The sequence below is a fragment of the Mercurialis annua genome, linkage group LG4 (genome assembly GCF_937616625.2).
Source record: "Mercurialis annua linkage group LG4, ddMerAnnu1.2, whole genome shotgun sequence".
In the NCBI taxonomy this organism is placed as follows: Eukaryota; Viridiplantae; Streptophyta; class Magnoliopsida; order Malpighiales; family Euphorbiaceae; genus Mercurialis; species Mercurialis annua.
In genome coordinates, this window is record NC_065573.1 from 21,004,082 (window position 1) to 21,021,038 (window position 16,957).

Below are 16,957 nucleotides of genomic sequence, written 5' to 3' on the forward strand. Positions count from 1 at the left end.
ACTATTAGATCGTGGATTCGATTTCTCCCACGAACGTTCTCCTTTTCCAATCATAAAAAAAAGGATTGTCTTATCATGTAAGTATGTTTTATGAGATTTTTTTAAGAGTGTGCAATTGAGTAAATTCGAATTGGCAAAAAAAATTGAGTAAATTCGAATTGAAATAATATTAGATTGAAATTTGATTTGGCCCGATTTTAAAATTCAAAGTTTGAAATTTGAAATATGATTTAAAATTAATTTTATTTTACTTAAAAAGGTAGAGTTCGAATACGATAGAATAATTAAAAATTGAAAGCAACTCGATTTGACTTGATTATTATTATGGAAATTTAAAAATTTAATTTTAAAAAAAATATAAAAATATTTATTATAAATATAAGAATAAAAATAATTAACCATAGTATTAGACTTTAAAAATGTCGAGTCAAGTATCGTAATATTTGAACTCGATTCGTCGAGTAGTTCTAATTCAGTCTTGATCCGATTAACATCAAGATGATCCTAACTATTTTTCGAATGAATACGTAGTAATTTATGAATGGACTCAATTGGATTTCATCTTATTTTTTATTTTCAATTAAATTATTATACACTTCTCTTTCACAATTTACACACTCCTCATAAATTATAAATTTTAGAATTAATTGATGTGATTGGAGTCATCAAATAATTATTTTAAAATTCAATTCTAAAATTAATCATAGAAAAAGTTGAATATCATGTCAATTAACTTTCTTTAAAAAAACAAAAAACAAAAACTAATAATTCAAAAGAATAAAGTATTGGATTCCTATTATGTATATAGTCCAAGCGTGCACAACTGAAGAAATAAATATATGCAACTTAAGTAAGTACCTTCAATCACTCAGAAAAACAAAAAACACAAAAATGGCAGATACAAATCGAATAGAAGAGTTGAAGAAATTCGACGAATCAAAGATCGGCGTGAAGGGCCTCTCCGATTCCGGCATCACAACAATCCCAAAAATGTTCATTCATCCACCGGAATCTCTGCCCGACTTCAACCAAATGAAGACTCAAACAAATATTCCGATCATCGACTTAGCTTACATGAACTCCAAAGACCATCGAGCCCGAATCATCAGCCAAGTGAAAGAAGCTGCCACCAACTGGGGCTTCTTTCAAGTGATAAACCACGGAATTTCTCAACAGATACTTGATTTAACACTTAAATCCATGAAATCATTTCACATGCTGCCTTATGAAGTGAAATCGAAATACTATAAGCGCGATGAAGCACAAGGTGTAATGTATACAAGCAATAATGATCTCTACCGTTCAAAAGCTGCTTGCTGGCATGATTCATTGCAGGTATATATGTTATCAACCAAGTTTATACTATATGTAAACTCATTTATCAAATTTTGCTTCATAAATTAATAACTGTGTATCATTCATTAATAATTTAATTCATTACACATAAAAATATATTAAATAGTCTAGAATTAACAGTTACACCCTCCAGCACACCAAGTTAGCTAAAGTTTTTATTCTAGATGTTACAAAATATAAATAAATTTATTATATTAGGTTGAATAGTCAATTTAAAATACAAATATTATACCTCCATTAATTTCAATTACTTTTGTTATAATATCTTCTAAATCATCATTAATAATCACTTTATCTGATACAATATTAATAAGGCTTAAATGCACAAAGAATTATCAACTTTTGCGTGTTTTTGGTATTTAACATAATGTTTTAATTTTGAAATATTTAACATGAACTTTCCAATATTTTACAATTAAGACCACGTGTGTGTTTTTTTTTTAAAAATAGTGTCATTTTACATCCAAAATGGTGCCGTATTAATCTAAAACGGTATCGTTTTACATCCAAAACAGTGTCAGTGTCTTTAATTTCAAAATTTTGAAAGTTCATGTATTTACGATGAATCTCGATTTAATTTTAATTTTCGATTTGAATCTCGATTTAACAGTGCCAAAACGTTATTTTAATTTTAATTTTTGATTTGAATCTCGATTTAACATTTACGATGCAGATATGGATGGGGCCCGTGGCGGCTAATATGGAGGAGATACCTGAGATATGTCGGAAAGAGGCGGTTGAATGGGATGCAAATGCGAAAATGGTGGCTGAGAATGTGATGGAGTTGCTGAGTGAAGGGCTAGGGTTGGAAGCAGGGAAGTTTAAGGAGTTGACATTTAGTGAAGCTAGGGTCATGCTGGGGCATTGCTATCCGTACTGTCCGGAGCCATATCTGACGGTGGGGATCACACCGCATACCGACCCCGGAGTGGTGACTGTGCTGCTGCAGGATGAGATCGGAGGGTTGCAGGTGAAACATGGTGATGAATGGGTGGATGTGAAGCATGTCAATGGTGGTTTGATAATCAATGTTGGTGACTTTCTTCAGGTATATACTAACTTAACCTTGAATTTGAATAATACTATTATTTATCAAAATTAAACTGCAACTCACAAAATGAAAGGATTTGGTTATAAATAAAGAAAAATGGTTTGACCTTATAAAAAAATTTAAAAAATTGACTACGATTAAAAATTTAAAATACAGTAATTATAAAAATTAGACCAAAATTGACATTTTTAAAAAGATTAGAATGTAAATAAAAAAAAGTAACTCTTTTTGATATTTATGAATAATTAAATCTAAAAATAAATCCATTTGAGATAAAATAATACTCCCTCCGTCCCAATAGAGTTGTCCACTTTACATTTATCACACAGTTTAAAAAAAGCAATTATTGTTTATAGGTTTTGTAAACTTTTTCTTACTTTTCTTGTCATACCCCTATTTAATATAGGGTCCACTTACTATTTAATTTTAATTTACTCATTAGTGGATCTTTTATAGGGGTAATATAGAAAAATTGGGTGTAAAAGTTAATTACTTTTTGAAAGTGGACAAGAGTTTTGGGACAAAAAAATTTCTCAAAGTGGACAACTCTATTGGGACGGAGGGAGTAGATCTCTAGATCTATTTGACTTTGGATGAAATTAAATCTAAATAATTTTTTACATAAATTTATGAGCTAAAATAAATTTTGTTCCCATTTTAATTCGGAAGCATTTTTGTTTTTGAGAAGTAGTAATTCGGAAGCATTGAATGCACATTCTTTTTGGAGTATTGCACGACCCGCCAAATTGTACCGCACAGTTTATCCCACCTGATTTGGAGATAAAATAGTGGAGAGATTAAATATTCGTATTTTCGCTATACATTTTGAAAGAGAATTGAACAAATAAAAGTTTAACACATAAGAAAAAAATAAAAAGTGATATAATTTGTTGGGTTATAAAGCATTTTGCTTCTTATTGATATGGCCTAATCCACATGAGACCCTTGTACTTTCATTATTTTATTTATATGGTCTTTTTTCAAAGTTTTGTATACATTAGATCTTAAAATTTCACAAATTTTATTTAAAAGGTTCTTTTTGGACGGAAAATTGTCGTTATATTTGTTACCACGTGAGGAACTGATTAAGTGAATTTGATTTAATAGGTTAAGTTTTCTATTCAATAGATCCATGCTCTTTTAATTTTTTTTATTTGATTCTTGTACTTTCAAATTTTTGTTAATCTAATTCTTTAACTTTTAGATTTTTATTTATCTGATCCCTTTTCAAATTCAGCCTCACGTGCGTTCCACCGCGAGTGTAGTGCATCTCCTTTTTCATCAAAAATGACTTAGAAACACGAAATAAATTAAATACAGAGACTAGATAAAAACAAAATTTTGACAATGGGACCAGATAAATAAAAATATAAACGTATAGGGACTTTAAGATGAATTTGGCCTATCAATATTAACTGATGAGAAAGAACCAATCTGAATCATTCTAGTTCATAAAGTGTCTCAAAATTAAATAGATCAAATTGAATAGACTTCTAAAATCGGGTCAAATTTATCTAAATCAACGTCAAACAATAAAAATGATCGAATTCACTTGACCTGAAATTATAGATATCTAGATTAATATATATGAAATTAAGCCTAATTAATGGTAGTGCATAATTTTGTGTGGATTGAACTTACCCTGGCTTCTCTTATTGTTTTACATTTGGAGGACATTGTTAAATTGTGTTTTGCAGATAATATCAAATGGAGAGTACAAAAGTGTGCAGCATAGAGTGTTAGCTAACTCAACAAAGGAACCACGAATTTCAATTGTTGAATTTTTCAATCTTACTAAGTGGAAAGGAGATGGTTATTATGGACCTTTACCAGAGCTATTATCGCCTGAAAAACCACCTATTTACAGGAATTTCACACAGCAAGAGTTTCATGAAAATCTTTATAGCAAAGGGATTGATACCAAATCATTGGTCCAAAAAATTAAAATAGAAAATTAAAATCTTATTATTACCATTAATAATATGATTGCAATATTCTTCGTTAAGTTCTGCTATTAATGTAATAAAAAAGATCAATGATTTCATATTGTTACCCATCTTATTATTATCCATTACCCATTTGTAGCTCAAATTCAAACTTGATTCAATTAACATCAAATTGATTTTACATATTTTTTGAATGGATACCAAATAATTCATGAATCGGCTCGACTCGATTTCATTCTATTTTTTATTTAAACTAAATCTATTAGAAATTTCTCTATCGCAATTTCCACTATCCATAAATTATAAAATTTGGAGTTAATTGATGTAGGAGTCATCAAATAGTTATTTTTAAACTCAAGTCTAAAGTTCAATTATAGGAAAAGTCGAATATCATGTCAAATTAACTTTTTTGAAAACAAAAAAAAACAAAAAACTAATAATTAAAAAGAATAAATTATTGGACTCCTATTGTTGAATTGTTATTTGCAGATAATATCAAATTGAGAGTACAAAAGCGTTCTCATTTCGGGTTCGGAGATCTCCATGATACATGCACATCCATATATGCTATCATTAAACATAGGGCAATTTACATAAATCCCCTAAAAATGGTTATATCTAATGTTTTTACCTCAGTTTTTTAAATTTAGCAGTAATCTCTCAAAAACATGTGAAAGTTTTCACAATTCCCTCATAACCCAAAAATGTGATTGTTTTATAATAAATAGGACAGAGTTGCCCTTACTTCTGATCTTGAATCTAGAAGAGTGACCTTCCGCGCAGACTAATATTTGGAGCCCGTCAAAGCGCCACCGACAAAGCAAAGGAGACATACGGCAGGGATGGTGGTAGACTGAGATGGAATTATAGCAGCAGTCCGGCTGAAATCCGTTGACGTCAAAGGTTTGTTTCTTAATTTTTGAATATGAAATCATTTCACCAACTCCGACTAGATTTGTATCAATTTTTAGATATGAAATCATTCGACGACAGTCGACAGCGGCTAGGATGAAGCGGATGTTAAAATTTTACTCACCCAAATCGAAGACGGTAGCCATGGAAGCAACAGCTGCAATGGTGAAGTGAAAAAATAAACAAGAGTTCTGTAAAATAAAAATCAAAAATAGATTGAAAATCGTTACTAATGTAATGAAATCTTCTTACACTCTGATTCATATGTATTTCAATCCAAAATTGTATAATGATATGCACTGTTGTTGTTTCATGGATTACACTAGCTGACCAACTCAAGAAGAAGCTCATACAGTGGCGTTTTGGCTGAGATTGATCATTGACTAGGTGATATGAAAAATAAAAGATGTCATCATTTTTAAATTTGAGTTGAAGAAACCTGTTATTTTCAATACTGGACAAGAATTGAACTCATGTTATTAAGAAGAATGTTTAGAAAGAATCTCATTATTAATTTTGTAATTAGTAGATTAGATGTTTGTATGTACTGTAAATAATTAATTTTAAATTTTATTAAAAATTGAATTAAGATAGTTCAGTTAATATAGGTTCATATCCGGTTCACATCAGATTGATTTTTGGTTTTATAGACTGTGAAATACATTTCACTTAAAAAGAGAGATTCAATTTATATATTATACTAAATCTTAAATTTTCTCTATATAAAATGTCATTAAAAATTATAAAGAGCAGTAAAACAAATTTTATTTATAATTAAATTAAGATAGTTCAGTTGATATAGGTTAGATTGTTAATTATATTTCACTTAAAAACCCTTATTCAATTCTTATAATAGACTATATCTCAAAATTCTCTCTATATAAAATATCAGATAAGATTGTAAAGAACAGTAAGATAAATTTTATTAAAAATTGAATTAAACTAGTTCAGTTGATAAGTTCACATCCAGTTCACATCAGGTTGCTTTTCAGTTTTATAAACTGGCATTTACATTTCACTTAAAAAACAATTATTCAATTCTTATAATAGACTATATCTCAAAATTCTCTCTATATAAAATATCAGATAAGATTATAAAGAGCAGTAAGACAAATTTTATAAAAAAAATGAATTAAATTAGTTTAGTTGATATAGGTTCATATCAGGTTCACATCAGGTTGATTTTCAGTTTTATAGACTGACATTTACATTTCACTTAAAAAACAGTTATTCAACTCTTATAATAGCCTATATCTCAAAATTCTCTCTATATAAAATATCAGATAAGATTGTAAAGAGTAGTAAGACAAATTTTATAAAAAAAATGAATTAAATTAGTTCAGTTGATATAGGTTCATATCAGGTTCACATCAGGTTGATTTTTGGTTTTATAAACTGTTAAATACAATACACTTAAAAGAGATATACAATTTGTATATTACAGTAAATCTCAAATTTCTCTCTATAATTATATCAGATAAGATTGTAAATAGCAGCAAGACAAATTTTATATAAAAAACTGAATCAAGATAGTTAAGTTGATATAGGTTCATATTAGGTTCACATCAGGTTGATTTTTTGTTTTATAGATTATCAAATACATTTCACTTAAAAGAGATATTCAATTTGTATATTACACCAAATCTCAAAATTGTGTCTATAAAACGTCAATTAAAATTGTAAAGAGCAGTAAGACAAATTTTATAAAAAAAATGAATTAAAATAGTTCAGTTGATATAGATTCATATCAGGTTAACATCAGGTTACTTGTCGATTTTATATTGAGTTAATTTTAAATTTATATTAAGTTAATTTATATCTCTACTGCAAAAAATCGTAGATGCCATGTATTGCAGAGCTCATTTCTATTCAAAGAAAATCAGTTAACTCAACCAAAATGTCGATTTATACTCTTCTAGCTATCAAAAGCTCTTAACCAAATTTAGCAACATAGGTAAAAGAGGCCACAACCAAAACTGTTGCTGAAAAAGACACCGTAGCCCAAAACATAATCTTTCACATGCCTTTGCCACTTAACTTTACAGAAGGTCCATTTGCTACTTTATCCTCTCTACTAAACTTTTCTTGTTTCTAAATACACTTTTAATTCTTCCCAATTCTGCTGCATATGGTTCAATTTCCAGTCCAATCCAGTTCTGAAAGAATTTGAGTAATGCTAAAACCGTGAAAAGTTATAAAATTCACTCTCTGTTTTTCTTTTCTTAATATAATAGATAACTTCAACCTAAATTGGTTTTGACAAGTTTGCTGCGATTGAATTCGATAAACATGGAAAGATCTTTAAATATGCAGTTTCACACTTTTCTTCTAGAAAGGTCGTGTTTTTGACAAGTTTCCGATCTATAGAAAAACTACCATTTCTTTTACATGCTTTGTGCGGAACATAAGAGGAATCAAAAAGCACAAGCCTTTGACGGAGGACCTGCCGCATTGCCGACGGAAGTAGCGGCAACGATAGAAATAGACCAACAAGAGAAAAAATTGGAAGAGATGATAAATTGAGTGCAGGGGATGCACGTTTGAAGGACCACCGTTGATTCTGTTTCGACCACCGACAGTTCAACCATCGCCGATCAGAACCACCGGCCACTGCACCTAATTTTTGCTTTCTAAACTCTAACAGTACATTAGGGAGAGGGTAGAAAAGGAATAAAACTTGAAAAAGGTAGACATGAAAATAATTTTTAAAAAATGAGAGATTTTTGCAAGAAAATAATTCTTGAGTCAATAACATAAAAATTTCAAAAATTGAGTTATATGGTGTAATTTTCTCTTAAACATACGGTTACATTAAGTTTAATTGTCTATTGCAAAAGCTTCTTAAAACTTTGTGTGATATCTTTGAGTCATGCATATATCCAATATTAGTTATGTTTGATTTCTACTTCAAACTTCATTTAATAATTCTAAAATTTAAAAATTAATTAAAATAATTGATTATATATTAAAAGAGTTCCGAATAAATTCCAATGTACGAGTAACCAAGCAATTAAAAAAAATAAGTGCCGGAAATTGAAAGATACAATATGCAATTTACATCTCTTATATATATTTTCCAGGAATTCAAAGATTTTTATCCATTGTAAAGACAGTCGGCAACTTAGCATATTATTGTTGTTAAATCAATTCAATGTAATAAGAAAATGTATGAAGATTTAAGTTCCAAAATAAAAATCCTTGCACCATTTAAAAGCATTAAAAAAAATGATAAAAGTCGGTTTCAACTAAATCAAAACATCACACCTGTTTGAAACAATAAAAACATACATTACGGTCCAAATCTAACACTGACAACTTTGAATGAATCGTCTACTTAACCTTCTTCTTAGGCCTCAACTGCAAGAAAGACGTGAAAAATAAAACATGAGCACAACTGAAGAAAATAAATGCGAAGATTCCAGCATCCAAAGACGGACAAAAAACAATCGCAAAACTTGAGATCAATAAGAAAAGCACCTGGTTGCTGTGACCGCATTTCTTCTTCCTGCAGTTTACAGCCCTTGGGTGCAGACGTGCATAACACCTAGATAACCAAATATAAAATAGGAAGATCAATCAAGGGTGCAGAAAATAACTATTCCATAGGTACAGCAGATCAAATTGAAGATGAGTGACACATACATTTGTTTCTACAAAATAGTTTAATTACGAAATGACAATATATCTTGATTAGTGAACTTCATAGATAAGCTTTGAAGAGAATCCAAAATATAACCAAAATCACAAGAGAATAGTTGTTAGCAGTTATAATTTGTGTGCTTACATAAATCATAATATGCAAACAATTTCAAAAAAACAACCAATGATATATATCAATCAGCTATTCAAAAAAATCAACTGCAAGAAAAACAACTGCAAGAAAATCAACTGCAAGAAAATCTGCCCAGTTGATAAATTAAGAATGAAAGTTCATGTCAGGACTAAGATGCCCTCCATTCCTGTTTAAAAATCAAAGGAGGAGTAGTCCATCAAACGTGACCACAAAAGTAGTCAAACTCCGTTCTAACTGTGCACAAAATTTATATACTAAGATCAATCAAGGAGGCACTTTATACTATATTAATCACAGCCCACTAAAGGTAACTCATTATGTAAGTACAGTCTACAACTAGAAAGCACTTTCCTTGGGCATACAAATTCAAATGCTTATTTCAATCACTAATAACAAGGAAAAGAACAGTAGATTTAACGGATACAGATGCAAAAAATACACATAACAAACTCAGGATAATGTACCACCCATGAAAATCAACTGAATGTAAAAAGTCCAAGCTGACAAAGTAGTAATGGATATTCATATCGGGAACTAGTTTGACTTCAGATGCACAATACATAGCAAAGAAGTTAATAAATCCCCTTAAAGAACTCGCAAAATGGAAATTATGGAAAATACGCTATATACACATTTTGATCCTGAATACAACTTCGAAACACAATAAAAACATAAACGAAATAAATTAATGAGAGATGATCATTACTTGCGGCAAATCATCTTCTCTTGATTGTATTTGCGAGCCAAAGCCATAAGAGAAGGCTCAATAATTCCTCCCCTGAGTCTCAACACGAGATGAAGAGTCGACTCTGCATAATCATCATAAACAAACAAACATAAGCCTAAATTGCAAGAATTCCGATACGATTTCTATGAAATTAACATCTTGTACAAATAATTATTTTCCAAACAAAACCTAAGAGGATCTTTAGGCTAATTTACCTTTCTGGATATTGTAATCAGCTAGGGTTCTACCATCTTCAAGCTGCTTACCAGCGAAGATCAAACGCTGCTGGTCAGGAGGAATTCCTACGCAAATTCAAGCAACAGATTTAGTTTTCTCAGCAACCAAACAGAATTAAGAATAGCAAACGATAATAATAATGATAATTACAAATACCTTCCTTGTCTTGAATCTTGGTTTTGACATTGTCAATGGTGTCGCTGCTCTCTACTTCGAGAGTAATGGTCTTTCCGGTTAGGGTTTTCACGAATATCTGCATTTTTGCTCTCTCTCTTGCTAGGGATCGAAATGGTATCAGATGGGTTTTATAGTACTAGGGTTTTGAGAGTGATTGTATGTGGGCTTTTTGATGGACTCAAATTAATGGGTCTTTTACTTTCATCAAATTTGAGTCGGGTTAGCCACACGCCCAGCTAATTGAAATGCATAGCAATTTTTTTTTTATTTTGACAATCAAAAGGATATATATTAATGAAGATCGGCTAACAAAGCATCACACAAAAATTGCGGAGGCTCATCGACCCAAAACCTTCGTCCTAGCAAAGAATTCGTGGCTCTAGCAAGAGAATGAGCAACACGATTCGCAGAACGGTAAACAAAAACAACCTTTACATATTGCAAAGCTTTTAATAAACTAACACAATCAAACAACAAACAAAGTAAAACAGAAGTTGGGTTGAACTTAGAATGAAGGAGCTGGACAATCTGCAAACAGTCCACTTCAATGATCACCCTATGTTCCTTTCGATCCTTAATCCAAGATAAAGCTTCCTTTAATGCCCAAGCTTCTGCCACCACCGGAGATAGCTGATCAACTCTAGAATCTGACAAAGCTACAATCCAACACCCTTTATAATCCCTTCCCATTATACCATAGCCTCTGCCTGTTCTGAAGCAAGCTGCATCAACATTGAATTTTTTTCCAGCCTTCTGGAGGAGGTTCCCAAGTAGTAGACCCACCTGCAAAGCTCTTATTCAACACTTCTCGCATCGGGGCCTTTTGGACACATTGCCACTGATAAAGAATGGCACTTGCTCTATTCACCACATGCTTTGGAGAATCTTTGACGTTATTCCACAAAGCATTATTTCTGGCCAACCAAACACTCCATAACACCATAACCATAAGCACAACTTTTCCTCATTCTTGGATCTGACAAACCAATTAAAAACGTCAAGAAGAGAATTTCAAACCTGATTGTATATCGGAATCCCAATCAGTAACATACAATTAGACACAAAAGCACAATTTACAAACAAATGGGGCACATTTTCGGCAACATTCTCACAAAAAAGACAAATGCTCGAAACTTCACATTTTTTGGCCTTCAATGCATCTAAAGTAGGTAACCAATTTCTCATCCCTTTCCAAAGAAACACTTTGCACTTTTTTGGAATTTTACTATTCCATAACCACTTCCAGAAAAGTTCATCTCCTACCCCTCCATCATTACTATCTCCAAAAGACAGTCTATACGCACTTTTGACTGTAAACTCACCCCTAACCTCTGGCTGCCAGATTAATTTATCACTAAAATTAGCACTTATCAAGGTTATCTTCTTAATTAACTCTCTATCATGCTCACAGAACAACCTTGACAGCTTCAAATCATCCCATACTCTACGACCATTATCCACCATAATCAGAGAGATTCAACATTAGCAAACCTAACACCATCAGACAGGTTAGACTCGACCATGCCATAATTATCATCTGGAAGCCACTGATCAATTCCAATTCGAATAGAATTCCCTCTTCTTACTCTCCATCTAGTCCATTTTCTGACTATTTCCTGCGCAGCCATAAGACTCCTCCAAACGTAACTAGGATTTGAGCCTAGATTAGCATTAATGAAATCAGAATTATAGAAATACTTTGCTGAAAATACTTTGTAAACTAGAGAATTAGGGAAGTGTAAAAATCTCCATCCCTGTTTACTCAACATAACATGATTAAAATCTCTTAGCTTTCGAAAACCAATCCCAACAAACTTCTTCGGCAAACAAAGCTTATCCCAATCACTCCAATTGATCCCCCTAGACTGATCTTTTTTCTTAGAACCCCACCAAAAAGCATTGAAACACTTTTCAATATCAACACAAATGTTAGACGGAATAAGGAAGACACAAAAGTAATAATTGGGAACTGCTTGCAAAACAGATTTGATAAGGATCTCCTTACCTGCTGCCGAAAGGGATTGATGTTTCCACGCCTGAATTCTACTCCAGATTTTCCCTTTTAACATACCGAAGATTGCGCTTTTCTTTCTCCCAATCATAAATGGTAACCCTAGATAGGTTCCACCCATATCCATATCATCCACACCCAACAAACCTTTAACAGACTCGATGTCATCAGGCTTCGCATTGCTACTAAAATAAATAGCGGACTTTGCGTAATTAACCATCTGATCATAACATCCCTCATAAATCTGTAACACCTCTTTAATTTGTTGAGCCTCTCTCGAAATTTCCTTAAAGAAAAGAAGGCAATCGTCAACAAAAAAACAAATGAGATATAGACGAAGCTCTTCTACACACTTTTAACCCGTGGATCTCTCCCTTCTTTTCTTTATTCTGCAGCATCAAGCTTAAACCTTCCGCGCACAGAATGAATAAATACGGGGACAAGGGATCTCCCTGTCTCAAGCCCCTCTCTGGGATTATAGGACCAACCTCAATACCATTATGGACAACAAAATACTTTACAGAAGTAATACAGGACCAAATCAATTTGGTAAATTTCTCACCAAACCCAAAAGCAATGAGAATCTTCTGCAAGAACGACCATTCTACTCTATCCTATGCTTTTGTCATATCAATTTTAAGGGCTGCCTAGCTGTCCTTTCCCTGACTCTTCCTCTTCAAGTAATGTAATGCTTCAAAAGCTATTAAAACGTTGTCACTGATGAGTCTACCTTGGACGAAAGCGGTCTGACTCTCAGAGATAATATTAGGAAGGCTACTCTTCATCCTGCCAGCCAATATTTTTGAAACAATTTTATAAAAAAAAATTACATAAAGAGATAGGTCGAAGTTCACTCATCTTAGTAGGATTTTTCTGTTTAGGAATCAAGGTAATCGTAGTATCATTCATCCATTCATACATCAAGCCAAACTGAATAAATCTATTGACAGCAATAACCAGGCCAGCCTTCATAGTGGTCCAGTAAGACTGGAAAAACGCCGGAGTCAAACCGTCAACACCGGGGGACTTGTCTCCTTGCATACTGAACACTGCTAATCGAACCTCTTCCTCAGTTGCGTTTTCAGTCAGCAGATCAACATTATCAACTCTGCTCCCAGGAACTAGACTAACCACAGTATCATCATTAGAAGCTGAAGAGAAAAATAGAGATTTAAAATAAGCAGAAATATGATCTTCCAACCCTTTTCCCCATTCACACCACACTCCCTCTTCATTCTGCAGCTTTGTAATCGAATTCTTCTTATTCCGAATCGAAGCAGCTCTATGAAAGAACCTAGAATTCGCGTCCCCTGATTTATACCAAAAATTCTTTGCTCTTTGTTTCCAATACAAATGCTCTTGATTCTGAACTTCAGTCAGGTCTTTCACTGCCTCTTTGAACGCTTGGATACCATTTGTGTCCACTCTCCATCTCAGGCCGGACACTTTTGCTTTCAGATCTTTAATTCTCTTGTGGAATATCAGAGCCCTATTTCTCCCCCACTCTTCCAACACCGGACCCACATTGTCAATTCTACCTTTGATACCATTATTGTGGCTCCCATTCCAACTACTCTCCACAATCCCCTTACAATCTGTCTCATGGATCCAGAGGTTCTCAAACCTAAAACGATACTTCCTCCTTTGAATAATCGTATCCACCAAAGCAACATGGATAGGAAGGTGGTCAGAAACATTGCACTCTAGATATAACACTTTTGCTCTAGAGAAGATGGCGCACCACTCACTATTACCAAAAGCTCGATCCAGCCGTTCTTTGACCCAACCACTCCCCCCTCTACCCCTCTCCCAAGTCCAAGGGTAGCCTACGAGCCCCAAATCAATCAACCCTGCACAATCAATCGCATCCCGGAAACCCTCCAACAGCCGATTTGGATGGGGAACGTTCCCTTTCTTCTCACTAGCTTCCAAGAGATCGTTAAAGTCACCTAAACAACACCACGATTTTTCAGATAACGAAGACAAGGTTTTTATAAGTTGCCAAGAGTCTCTTCTCTTTGCCCTATCTGGGTTACCATAGTAACCAGTAAGCCTCCATTGAACACCGCCATCAATCTCTACCTCCACATCAATGGAATATCTCGAATATCCACAAAGCTTCACCTTCTCAACTCCTTTCCAAAAAAGAGCCAAGCCCCCACTGTCTATAGAAAAGGACCCATCAAAGCCCATCTTCTTTTTTACTACTTCAATCTTACATTGCACATAGTCTCAATTAAAAAAACGAAATGTGGCTTCACTTCTTTAATAAGCCCTAACAGGGCCTGAACTGTTCGTGGATTGCCAAGCCCACGACAGTTCCAAGATAATAAACTCATTGATCTTTGCAGGCCTGGTCCAAGCCAAGGCCTGCTCTAAATCCGTTTTTTGAATCCACACCCCTGGTCATATCCAAATCAACAGTAGTTACCTCGTTTACCATATCATTTCTGTTTGAATTTTTCTCTCCCTTTCCCTCGCAAACCCGTTTCCTCTTTGGTTCATCGATAATCACTCCCATTTCTTTATTCAGACCATTCTCCCTTTCCTTATCTATTACTCCATTCAAATTCAAACTCGTAACTGGAGCAGATTGACCTTCTCCATTTGGAATATCTTTTCCATTGCCAGAAGATCCTCTTAATAGCCTATCGTCCCCATCACCTCCTAGATTTATGGCAAGATCTTGACTAGCAATATTCTCGCTCCGGTCAGCTCTTCCCACCGTCGTTTTTTTGAGCCACCTATTTCCGGTGACTTGATTCTTCTCTTTTGCTCATCGCCCGTAAGTCTCCAGAGTATGCCAGAACCACCTCTTCAGGTTTACACTGCAATCTTTTTCTACAAAATCCATCTAAATGACCCATAATCCCACACAGAAAGCAAAAGACTCCCAAACGTTCTTATTTGAATTCTAACTCAGTCCAATGGCCACCTTGTTTTTTAATTCTCATAGAACTTATCAATGGTTTGGATACATCGATAGTGATCTTAATCCTCATAAATTTTCTCAAGCCACCCGCAAAATTATTCGGATCAGCTTCCAAAAAGATGCCTGTATGATTTCCAGTACTCCTCACAATCTTCTCACTCATGAACCCTACTGCAATTTATGGACTTGGAGCCAAATATCCAGCCTATTAAGTCTAATAATTACCGGATTATCCCCAACACTCAAACGATGAAATATAAAAATTATAGTTGTCAAATGACCATGGCCCTCCCTCCATAACCCTCTTTATATCAAATTCATGATAGAACTGAAAAAGATATCTTGGGTATCCATCTTCTTCATCATTGTCTGTTTCAGAGATGCTAACTCCATGCAAGGACGTCAAACTTATGACATAGTGTTTCTCATTGCATTGAAATTAATGGCTTTAGCAGCCACTAAAATACCCATTATACATAGACTGAAGTCAACCACTCCTTCTTTATTTTCTTCTTCATCGTCAATCACCAACTCAACAACCCTATTACAAATCTCATTCTGGTTATTTGCATCCTGATTTAATCCATTATCCACTTCCATCTCTTCACGTGCTTCCATGAAATGGCCTTCAGAATTTTGGAGAATTTAAAAAGAAAGGAAATAAGCTGAGGTAACACTCCAAAAAGATTGGAGAAGAAAGCTTGTCACACTAGACAAGAGGAAGAAAAGCTGTCACAGAGAGGACAGAGGAAAAGTTTAGTTGTAAGAGCATCTCCAATGTGATGTTATTTTTTATGCTAAATTTAGCATGAAAAAGTGGTAAAATGCTATAGATAGCATAGCATTTCAAATTTTACTCCAATGCACAAAGTTAAAAAGAAATGTTATAATTATTTATTAAGATAACTATCTCTTAATTTTATTAATTGCTAATTATTTAATAATTTTTTTAATTAAATATTTTAAACTAAAATTTATGTAATATTATTTTTAATTTAATAATGAGCTTTTCAAAAGATATAATTAAAAGAATCGATGAATTATATAAAAATAAATTATTTGATTTTTTTTATTATATTGATGTATGGTCTACTATTAAAAAAATCAAATCGATGTTGTAAAATTAAATAGAAGCACAAAATTTAAAAGTGAAAAAAAATAAAAAAAGTAAGTTAAAATAATAAATGTAAAAAATGACCGTGGTAAAAATAGTAATGAATAGTGAATTACTCTTGATTGTTGAATTTTAGCATATGTTATACTCTATGCTAAATTTAGCACGTGATATAGCATTTGCTAAATTTAGCACAAACTATAACACTGCATTGGAGATGCATTTTAAGATTAAATGCTAAATTATGACATTAGCACTTTATTTTAGCATTGCATTGGAGCTGCTCTAAAACTTCTTAACATATATGATTAAATGTATAGCAAAATTAGTTGTGCTAAAAAAAACTTAAATGGCAATTTATCCCTTCAATTTGTAATCAATAAGCAATTAATATATAAATTAATTTTGTGGGTGAATTAATCACAAACTTGTTGCTTATGTGCAATTAACCATTTTTGAATTTTCCTCTCAACTTGTAAGCTAATTGTTCCCTAAATTGGCAATTTTCCCTCTTAACTTGTAAACTAATTTGTCAAAATGGGGTTAATTACCCATAATTACAAAGTTCGTGCCTAATTTGCCCACAAGGTTAATTTATGTGTTAATTGCCCATTGCTTACAAGTTGAGGGGGCTAATTGCCACTTAAGTCCTAAAAAATATAAAAATAGTTTAAAATCAGTCAAAAGATTTGAGTATGTTT

General features: G+C 32.9%; 2 protein-coding genes across 2 annotated transcripts; one reads left to right on the forward strand and one right to left on the reverse strand.

Moving 5' to 3' along the window:
• Positions 1 to 822: 822 nt before the first annotated feature.
• On the forward strand, positions 823 to 4,469 carry LOC126676746 (1-aminocyclopropane-1-carboxylate oxidase homolog 3-like). The gene is made up of 3 exons (XM_050371017.2): positions 823 to 1,335; positions 2,030 to 2,404; positions 4,105 to 4,469. The coding sequence occupies exons 1-3, from the start codon at positions 892 to 894 to the stop codon at positions 4,363 to 4,365; spliced, it is 1,080 nt and encodes a 359-aa protein (XP_050226974.1). The 5' UTR covers positions 823 to 891; the 3' UTR covers positions 4,366 to 4,469.
• A 3,977-nt stretch (positions 4,470 to 8,446) lies between these two features.
• On the reverse strand, positions 8,447 to 10,315 carry LOC126679583 (ubiquitin-60S ribosomal protein L40-like). Its single transcript, XM_050374636.2, has 5 exons — positions 10,179 to 10,315; positions 10,001 to 10,087; positions 9,765 to 9,867; positions 8,743 to 8,809; positions 8,447 to 8,622 (listed from the first exon to the last, which is right to left on the reverse strand). The coding sequence occupies exons 1-5, from the start codon at positions 10,279 to 10,281 to the stop codon at positions 8,596 to 8,598; spliced, it is 387 nt and encodes a 128-aa protein (XP_050230593.1). The 5' UTR covers positions 10,282 to 10,315; the 3' UTR covers positions 8,447 to 8,595.
• Positions 10,316 to 16,957: the final 6,642 nt, after the last annotated feature.

What these genes read in the sequence shown, in the direction of transcription:
- LOC126676746 (XM_050371017.2), top strand. Translation starts at nt 892, where the DNA reads ATGGCAGATACAAATCGAATAGAAGAGTTGAAGAAATTCGACGAATCA. An exon ending in GCTGGCATGATTCATTGCAG is followed by an intron (nt 1,336 to 2,029) that starts GTATATATGTTA and finishes TTTACGATGCAG; the next exon opens with ATATGGATGGGGCCCGTGGC. An exon ending in ATGTTGGTGACTTTCTTCAG is followed by an intron (nt 2,405 to 4,104) that starts GTATATACTAAC and finishes TGTGTTTTGCAG; the next exon opens with ATAATATCAAATGGAGAGTA.
- LOC126679583 (XM_050374636.2), bottom strand. Translation starts at nt 10,281, where the DNA reads ATGCAGATATTCGTGAAAACCCTAACCGGAAAGACCATTACTCTCGAA. An exon ending in TGATTACAATATCCAGAAAG is followed by an intron (nt 9,868 to 10,000) that starts GTAAATTAGCCT and finishes ATGATTATGCAG; the next exon opens with AGTCGACTCTTCATCTCGTG. An exon ending in GAGAAGATGATTTGCCGCAA is followed by an intron (nt 8,810 to 9,764) that starts GTAATGATCATC and finishes TTGGTTATCTAG; the next exon opens with GTGTTATGCACGTCTGCACC.